This window comes from Eupeodes corollae, unplaced genomic scaffold (assembly GCF_945859685.1).
Source record: "Eupeodes corollae unplaced genomic scaffold, idEupCoro1.1 scaffold_991, whole genome shotgun sequence".
In the NCBI taxonomy this organism is placed as follows: Eukaryota; Metazoa; Arthropoda; class Insecta; order Diptera; family Syrphidae; genus Eupeodes; species Eupeodes corollae.
Genome location: NW_026605452.1, coordinates 442 through 10,785, shown reverse-complemented (window position 1 = coordinate 10,785; position 10,344 = coordinate 442). Strand labels below are relative to the sequence as shown.

General features: G+C 38.6%; 1 protein-coding gene across 1 annotated transcript; it reads left to right on the top strand.

Annotated features, from left to right (window-relative positions):
- Positions 1 to 1,814: 1,814 nt before the first annotated feature.
- Positions 1,815 to 5,431, top strand: LOC129953513 (uncharacterized protein K02A2.6-like; the record flags this gene model as incomplete). Its single annotated transcript, XM_056066755.1, has 5 exons — positions 1,815 to 2,102; positions 2,511 to 3,560; positions 3,675 to 4,623; positions 4,731 to 4,823; positions 4,880 to 5,431. Coding segments are annotated over exons 1-5 (2,932 nt in total), but the record flags the coding sequence as incomplete, so codon positions are not given.
- Between the last annotated feature and the right edge of the window lie 4,913 nt (positions 5,432 to 10,344).

Here is a 10,344-nt window from a genome sequence, read left to right as displayed (position 1 = left end):
TTCGGCAAGGGTTAGCCCACGATTTTCTCGAAAAACTGAAAAAAAAAATCATTTTTGAGATTTATGCATCAATTGAAAGGTGGGTCGATGCTCTGTATTTTAGTGAAAACCGCATCATGTTTGGAGGCTTGGTTGAGGAAATAGAGCAACCGAAAGATAATTTGTGATGAGCTGGGTCGAAATTCTGTAATTTTACTTTTTGACTAATTTTTCGGAAACGAGCGATCGTATAACATTTTGGTTTGCAGTTGTGGGTAGAGCATTTAAATACCTTTCTTTTGATGTGCATTTTGATTGGGTGGGAAATAGTTTTGAAAATACTACTTTTTCGGCAATGGGTTAGCCCACGATTTTCTCGAAAAACTGAAAAAAAATCATTTTTGTGATTTATGCATCAATTGAAAGGTGGGTCGATGCTCTGTATTTTAGTGACAACCGCATCGTGTTTGGAGGCTTGGTTGAGGAAATAGAGCAACCGAAAGATAATTTGTGATGAGCTGGGTCGAAATTCTGTAATTTTACTTTTTGACTAATTTTTCGGAAACGAGCGATCGTATAACATTTTGGTTTGCAGTTGTGGGTAGAGCATTTAAATACCTTTCTTTTGATGTGCATTTTGATTGGGTGGGAAATAGTTTTGAAAATACTACTTTTTCGGCAATGGGTTAGCCCACGATTTTCTCGAAAAACTGAAAAAAAATCATTTTTGTGATTTATGCATCAATTGAAAGGTGGGTCGATGCTCTGTATTTTAGTGAAAACCGCATCATGTTTGGAGGCTTGGTTGAGGAAATAGAGCAACCGAAAGATAATTTGTGATGAGCTGGGTCGAAATTCTGTAATTTTACTTTTTGACTAATTTTTCGGAAACGAGCGATCGTATAACATTTTGGTTTGCAGTTGTGGGTAGAGCATTTAAATACCTTTCTTTTGATGTGCATTTTGATTGGGTGGGAAATAGTTTTGAAAATACTACTTTTTCGGCAATGGGTTAGCCCACGATTTTCTCGAAAAACTGAAAAAAAATCATTTTTGTGATTTATGCATCAATTGAAAGGTGGGTCGATGCTCTGTATTTTAGTGACAACCGCATCGTGTTTGGAGGCTTGGTTGAGGAAATAGAGCAACCGAAAGATAATTTGTGATGAGCTGGGTCGAAATTCTGTAATTTTACTTTTTGATTAATTTTTCGGAAACGAGCGATCGTATAACATTTTGGTTTGCAGTTGTGGGTAGAGCATTTAAATACCTTTCTTTTGATGTGCATTTTGATTGGGTGTTAAATAGATTTGAAAATGCTACTTTTTTCGGCAAGGGTTAGCCCACGATTTTCTCGAAAAACTGAAAAAAAATCATTTTTGTGATTTATGCATCAATTGAAAGGTGGGTCGATGCTCTGTATTTTAGTGAAAACCGCATCATGTTTGGAGGCTTGGTTGAGGAAATAGAGCAACCGAAAGATAATTTGTGATGAGCTGGGTCGAAATTCTGTAATTTTACTTTTTGACTAATTTTTCGGAAACGAGCGATCGTATAACATTTTGGTTTGCAGTTGTGGGTAGAGCATTTAAATACCTTTCTTTTGATGTGCATTTTGATTGGATGGGAAATAGATTTGAAAATGCTACTTTTTCGGCAATCATTTTTGAGCATTTTTTCTTTCATGGGCAGGCTCAGATTTGTATGATCTCACACAAAATTTATTTTCGGGAAAAAAGATAGAAGAAGAGACATATGAGACAATCGTAGAGAAATTGACAGAACATTTTGCAGAAAGAACCCATGTGCTTGCCGCTCGTTTTAGTTTTTTTCAAATGCGCATGAAAGAAGGGCAAAAGTATGCGGAATGGTTAGCGGATTTGCGTGGTGCCGCTAGAGACTGTAATTTTGTATGTGAAAAGACAACGTGTAAAGAACCATTCGTTGACAATTTATTACGGGATATTATAGTTCTCCATACACCACATGATGTAGTTCGATCAGCTGCTTTACAAAAACCTAACCCAACTTTGGCAGACGTATATGCTATAGCTGAAACGTATGAATCTACCCAAAAATCGGTGCTCGCTATTAAAGGAGATTCTTCGTGTCAAGTTCATCAAGTAAATTTTTCAAAAAACTGTAGATCGCGCTCGCGTTCCAAATCGTGTTCTTCTCGAAAACCAAATAATAATTTTCAATCTGCTCAAAGAAATCAAGACGTTTCGCGCTCATGCCCTGGTTGTAATGTCCGTCATCTTCGCGCTGAATGCCCCGTTCGCAATGCTACTTGTCGTGTATGTGGACAGATAGGTCACATTTCCTCCGTGTGTCGTGAAAAAACAAAAAATAATGTCGGGAAAATACAAAATAAAAACCAGAATCGACAACCAGCTAAAAGTAATCGGCAAGAAAACATTTATACCATTGAAGCTGTTCAAGGGACCTCAGACAATGTCATTTGCCATCAAATGAAGCAGGAAGGGAAGGTATTATTTGTGTCTTTTGTTATAAACGGTATCTCTTTACAGTTCCAGCTTGATACCGGAGCAACGTGTTCCATGATTGGTCTCAAAGCATATAGGCAGCTAGGTGAACCTGAATTAAAACATACAAACCAAATTTTAAAAGCGTATGGAAACCAACTTGTCCCTATTAAAGGAGCTACCTGTGTGAGCGTTAGCTGGAAAAATAATGTCCACAAGTTGCCGTTGATAGTAACCGATATGGAGGAAGGTTCAAGTATCATGGGAATGGATTGGTTTCAAACACTAAAATTTTCGATAAGCTGTTGCAATATGATTGAGGAACCATCTACGTTGCTGGCTGCTGCTCCAAATGCTAACTTGGATAAAATGGTAAGAGATGTGTGTTCACGATTTCCTGAGGTTTTTTCCCCAGAGCTAGGTTGCTGTAAGGATTTTAAAGCTAAATTGTTTCTGAAGCCAGGAGCCCGTCCAAAGTTTTGCAAACCACGTCCCCTTCCTTTTGCCTTAATGGAGCCCGTAAAGGCTGAGCTTGATCGTCTTGTTAAAGCTGGCGTATTGATGCCTGTAGATTTCAGTGAATGGGCAGCACCCATTGTTGTAGTGCAAAAACAGTCAGGCAGCCTCCGAATTTGCGGAGATTTCAAGATAGGTGTGAATCCTCAGCTGGATGTAGCTAGACATCCAATGCCGCGTTTTGAAGAAATATGCCATAAGTTGAAAGGGGGCCAGCATTTCACTATAATTGACCTTTCTGAAGCGTACTTTCAGGTTGCCGTTCACGATGATTCAAAGCCTATACTGGTTATAAATACGCCTTTTGGACTGCTACGTTTTGAGAGGTTACCACCAGGAGTTGCTAGTGCACCAGGAATTTTCCAGAGCCTAATCGAACAAGTAATAGGAGGAATGGATCATTGTGCAGCATTTGTTGATGACTTGATTGTCACTGGTCGCAATCCAACTGAGCATTGCCAAAATTTGGAGGAGCTTTTACACCGTTTTTCTGCCAATGGATTACGCTGCAACATTACGAAATGTAAGTTTGCCCAATCTAGTGTTAGGTACTTAGGACACCAAATAGATTCTGAAGGAGTAAGTCCATTGGAAGATAGAGTGGAAGCCATTAATAAAATGAAACAACCTACCAATTTAGGAGAGCTGCAAGCTTTTTTAGGGAAAATAAATTATTATGGGAAGTTTTTAAAGGATTTTTCTTCAAAATCTGCTCCGCTTAATGAGCTTCGAAAGAAATCAGTACCTTTTATATGGACAGAACGACAACAAAATGCATTTCAAAGCCTGAAACGCAGTATTGTGGACGCAACCAAGCTAGTGCACTTTAGAGATGACTACCCGCTTATACTAGCATGTGATGCTTCGTCTTATGGTATAGGTGCCGTTTTGCTGCATAGGTATCCTGATAGAACCGAGCGTCCGATTGCTCACGCCTCTAAAACCCTCAATGATGCTCAGAAAAAATACAGCCAGGTGGAAAAAGAAGCGCTATCAATTATCTTTGGTGTTCAAAAATTTCACCAATATGTTTATGGCAGGCGCTTTGAACTAATAACTGACCATAAGCCACTTTTAAGTCTTTTTCATCCACAGAAACAGCTTCCAGTGATGACTGCTCATAGGCTTCAGAGATGGGCCATCATACTTATGGTATACGAATATTCAATCAGGTATAAGCCAACGCTTGCACATGGTAATGCAGATGCGCTCTCACGTTTACCTGCTGGCTCTGATCAGATGTTTGATAATTCAGAGGCATGTCTGGAAGCAACGCTGGAGCTGGATGAAGATATTTCAAATTTTCCGTTAAATGCTAAGCTTATTGCAAAAATGACACTAAAGGATCCAGTTCTTAAAAAGATTCTAGAATTTGTTGAAACAGGTTGGCCAGAAACCTCAAAAAGCTTGGAGCCTTCTCTGAAGCCATACTTTGCTCGGAGGTTTGCTCTTACGTTTCACAATGGAGTTCTTGTTTATCAAACAAATCATATCAGAGTTGTTATACCTTCTTGTTTGCAGGACCGAGTTTTCAAACTATTACATGCAGGACATTGGGGAGTTGTGAGGACCAAGCAACTTTCACGCCTTCATTGCTGGTGGCCAGCCTTGGATGAGTACATTGAGAGGAGCATAAGCCAATGTGAGCCTTGTCAACAAAACAGTAGTAGACCGAAACAGGAATTCGCCAGCTGGCCAACTCCTCAAAATGCTTGGAGTAGAGTACATGTATGTACTTTATTTGTGTAGATGCCCTGAGTAACTTTCCGTATGTTGTGGAAATGGGGTCAACGACATCTGAGGCAACAATAAAAGCTCTTCAAAATATATTCGCTATCGAAGGTTTGCCAGATACACTTGTTTCTGATAACGGAAGCCAATTTTCTTCCTGTTTGCAGAGTTTTGCCATGAATTGGGTATCGTTCACATTAAAACTGCGCCATTTCATCCAGCTTCAAATGGTGAAGCCGAGAGAATGGTGCGGACGTTTAAAACTGCTATACAAAAACAAATTTCTGAAGGTGTCAATGAAAGAGATGCTTTATTAACTTTTTTGACTTCTTACAGATCAACACCAAATGTCACAGGCAAGTCACCATCTGAGCTTTTACATGGTCGACCAATGTGTTCCTTGCTTTCTCAACTGAAGCCGATGTCAAAGCCTGATATCAAAACAGTTTCTGCAAAGTTCCACCCAGAGCAGCAAGTATTTATCCGTAATTACGCCCGAGGCCCGAAGTGGATTACAGGTGTTGTTCAAACTAAGATCGGGAGGAAGATGTATCAGGTGAAAACGTCAAAAGGCACTGTACGTCGACATCAGAACCAAATGCGTGGTGTGTTATCTTCAAAAGAATTCGATGCCGGCCAACGTCTAATTGACAACACTAGAACGACAAGTCCGCAGTTGGAAGTTGATAACCGACCTTCTACATCAGTGCCTCCTCAAAGTATTTTAAAGCCAATTGAGTTGAGGAGATCTACCAGGCCATCAAAACCTACCGTCTGATTCCAGTCCACGGAAACACTTAGAAACAGAAGACGTTGAAGCTAAGAAGGGAGGAGTGTAGTGTATAGAGAATGTGTTTATTGTATACAGTACCTATATTTATATTTGCTTCTTACATAAATACTTCTATTAAAGACATACTACTATATCTTTGTATATACTACTACTATATTAATATCATATAATGTAATGAGAGTGTCTAACACTCAGTAAACTTCACTTGCTAATAGTCGCTCTAACTTGTAACATCATTTGTATTACCTATTTAATTGTACCATATTCTATAATAAATTTAAGTTGAATTAAGCTGGTTGCATTTAATTTCCAACAAATTTAATTTCCAACAAATCCAATGAAGGAGGGATTCATGCAAACCGAAAGCACGCATTTTCGATAAGAGAGCCTGATGCCAAACCCTATCAAATGCTTTTGAAATATCAAGTGCAATAATCTTACTTTCTCCAAAACTATGTAAAGATTTGTTCCACTGTTCGGTGAGATGAACCATGAGATCACCAGTGGACCTATTGCTACGAAAGCCATACTGTCGGTCATTAAGAAGCTTCCGTTCTTCAAGATATTTCTTGAGCTGATAATTAATCAGCGTTTCCATGACCTTGGAAAGAAGGGACGTAAGTGCAATCGGTCGATAATTAGACGGTGAGGAAGATTCGCCTTTTTTGGGAATAGGCTGGACAAATGCGGTTTTCCATCCGCTCGGAACGAGACCTGAGGAGTAGGACAGATGAAAAAGCTTACGCAGTGGTTTTGCCAGCGATGAAGAACACCTCTTCAGAACAATAGCGGGGATACCATCCGGACCAGCAGATTTGTGTATGTTAAGATCTTTTAGGACTCTCGCTACATTACGAGTGCGAAAAAAGATTTGCCCCATAGAATCATTAACTCGCTCAAGTACAGGCGGAGTCATAACACTCACTGGCAGCGTTGAATTGGCGGCGAACTGCCTAGCAAAGAGATTTGCTTTCTCTAAAGAGCTAACAAATGGAGTGTCATTCACAACGAGCGTAGGAACCGAGGAAGAGGAAGAATTCCTCATATTTTTTACAAATGACCAAAAATTTTTACTGCCTTTGGGACATTGCAGAATTTTTTGCCGTAATTTTTGGTCATGTAAAAATTTGGTCCGTCGAATATGTGCGTTGCAGGCCTTCCTGGCTTGCTTGAACTTATTCCGGTTTTCCTCAGTTGGATTGGCTTTAAAACAACGGAAACTTACCTTCTTGACCCTAATAACCTCTTTACAGCTCGCATCGAACCATGCGTTTTCCTTAGGTCTGATGCTTTTAACCCTATTCGGGATAAAAGTTCTCATTCCCAGGAGAATCAAACTTGTGATCATATCAGCGCTGGCGTCAACGTCACTATCGAGGAAGCATAGTGACCAGTTAAAGATCCTGAAGTAGTTATTGAGACCGTCCCAGTTGGCTTTCTCGTATTGCCAAACGGTTCTCTTAGGAGCTCTTTCTTTAACTGGAGAGTTTTTACACGAGAAATTTGCTGACATGACACAATGGTCAGATGTGCCTAGAGGAGATAGGACACTAATAGTGTACTTACCAGGGTCAGAGGTAAGAAACAAGTCAAGAGTGTTTTCTGCTCGACCTACCACGTCCGATATTCGAGTGGGCTCGTTGGCCAGCTGAGTTAGGTGGTTTAACTCAGCGAAGATCTCAGCACACACTCCTTCTGGTGTTGACTGGCCCGAATGTTGAAGCCATGAAGAATTGTGTACATTGAAATCGCCCGTAACAACGATTTCAGTGCGAGGATAGGACGAAACAATTCTTTGGATGGAATCAGACAAAGCATCAAATTCACGAGAAGTTGATACTCTGTCAAGATTTGGGCTTCGATAAAGGAAGCAATAGTAAATGATTTGCTTATTCACGGAAAATTTAAACCACATAAAATTGAAAAAAGAATTTGTGCAGGGACCATATTGTGGCAAAAACTGATAAGCAACATCATTCCTAATGTAAATGGCGAGACCATGGTGGGAAAAGAATAATGGCACCAAGTTATACCCTTGAATAAAGAATTCAGTGGGATCAGAATCCTCACCCACTTGGGTTTCACTTAGTGCCAATACAGCTGGCCTGTTTAAAGCAGTATGGGAGTACACAGAAAGAAAATTCGATCTAAGCCCACGAATATTACAATAATCTACCCTGAAATTACCAGCCATTGCAAATAAAAGAAACACAAAAACCAAAACAGACGAAGACTATAAGAAAAATATTACTGAGTTGAACCACAGAATGCTGTTCGATACACGCCACTACTAGTGTTATGCCTTAGTAGTGACAAGAATAGAATCCGGCCCTGTTAGTTCAAAACAGTAAAATTTTTGTTGTCAACAATCTGTTATCAACGATGACGTAGTCTGTGTATCAATTGCATTAGTTATTAAACACAATGCAATTTGATACACAAGCTAAGCCATGCGACTGTACGAGAAAAGGGGAAAGTGAAGGATGGTACTCACTGTGCTATGTTGAGTTGGCTTATCATGATAATGTATTATTTTTTTTTTTTGTTGGTTGTTTGTTGTTTTTGCTTTATTGTAGTTGATTTGGTGTGGCGTGGTTTATTGTTTTTCTATTTTTTTGTTGTTTTTTTTTTATCACTGTTAATATTTTATTTGCTAATTTTTTTGCTATTTTTTTTTTGTTTATGTTCTTATTTGTTTCTTTTTGTTCTGTGTTAACATTTAAAATATGAATGGGAAATAATTAAACACATATCACGATTAGGCACAAGACTCGAACAAGACGCGCATGGGCAACGGACGCACAACACAGAGGGGACCTTCCCCAACGAAAGTTCACTGACGACTGAAAGTTGGGTCGAAATTCTGTAATTTTACTTTTTGACTGATTTTTCGGAAACGAGCGATCGTATAACATTTTGGTTTGCAGTTGTGGGTAGAGCATTTAAATACCTTTCTTTTGATGTGCATTTGGATTGGGTGGGAAATAGTTTTGAAAATGCTTCTTTTTCGGCAATGGGTTAGCCCACGATTTTCTCGAAAAATTGAAAAAAAAATCATTTTTGTGATTTATGCATCAATTGAAAGGTGGGTCGATGCTCTGTATTTTAGTGAAAACCGCATCATGTTTGGAGGCTTGGTTGAGGAAATAGAGCAACCGAAAGATAATTTGTGATGAGCTGGGTCGAAATTCTGTAATTTTACTTTTTGACTAATTTTTCGGAAACGAGCGATCGTATAACATTTTGGTTTGCAGTTGTGGGTAGAGCATTTAAATACCTTTCTTTTGATGTGCATTTTGATTGGGTGGAAAATAGTTTTGAAAATGCTACTTTTTCGGCAATGGGTTAGCCCACGATTTTCTCGAAAAACTGAAAAAAAATCATTTTTGTGATTTATGCATCAATTGAAAGGTGGGTCGATGCTCTGTATTTTAGTGAAAACCGCATCATGTTTGGAGGCTTGGTTGAGGAAATAGAGCAACCGAAAGATAATTTGTGATGAGCTGGGTCGAAATTCTGTAATTTTACTATTTGACTAATTTTTCGGAAACGAGCGATCGTATAACATTTTGGTTTGCAGTTGTGGGTAGAGCATTTAAATACCTTTCTTTTGATGTGCATTTCGATTGGGTGGGAAATAGTTTTGAAAATACTACTTTTTTGGCAAGGGTTAGCCCACGATTTTCTCGAAAAACTGAGAAAAATCATTTTTGTGATTTATGCATCAATTGAAAGGTGGGTCGATGCTCTGTATTTTAGAGAAAACCGCATCATGTTTGGAGGCTTGGTTGAGGAAATAAAGCAACCGAAAGATAATTTGTGATGAGCTGGGTCGAAATTCTGTAATTTTACTTTTTGACTAATTTTTCGGAAACGAGCGATCGTATAACATTTTGGTTTGCAGTTGTGGGTAGAGCATTTAAATACCTTTCTTTTGATGTGTATTTTGATTGGGTGGGAAATAGATTTGAAATACTACTTTTTTCGGCAAGGGTTAGTCCACGATTTTCTCGAAAAACTGAAAAAAAATCATTTTTGTGATTTATGCATCAATTGAAAGGTGGGTCGATGCTCCGTATTTTAGTGAAAACCGCATCATGTTTGGAGGCTTGGTTGAGGAAATAGAGCAACCGAAAGATAATTTGTGATGAGCTGGTTCGAAATTCTGTAATTTTACTTTTTGACTAATTTTTCGGAAACGAGCGATCGTATAACATTTTGGTTTGCAGTTGTGGGTAGAGCATTTAAATACCTTTCTTTTGATGTGTATTTTGATTGGGTGGGAAATAGTTTTGAAAATACTACTTTTTCGGCAAGGGTTAGCCCACGATTTTCTCGAAAAACTGAAAAAAAAATCATTTTTGTGATTTATGCATCAATTGAAAGGTGGGTCGATGCTCTGTATTTTAGTGAAAACCGCATCATGTTTGGAGGCTTGGTTGAGGAAATAGAGCAACCGAAAGATAATTTTTGATGAGCTGGGTCGAAATTCTGTAATTTTACTTTTTGACTAATTTTTCGGAAACGAGCGATCGTATAACATTTTGGTTTGCAGTTGTGGGTAGAGCATTTAAATACCTTTCTTTTGATGTGTATTTTGATTGGGTGGGAAATAGATTTGAAAATACTACTTTTTTCGGCAAGGGTTAGCCCACGATTTTCTCGAAAAACTGAGAAAAAATCATTTTTGTGATTTATGCATCAATTGAAAGGTGGGTCGATGCTCTGTATTTTAGTGAAAACCGCATCATGTTTGGAGGCTTGGTTGAGGAAATAGAGCAACCGAAAGATAATTTGTGATGAGCTGGGTCGAAATTCTGTAATTTTACTTTTTGACTA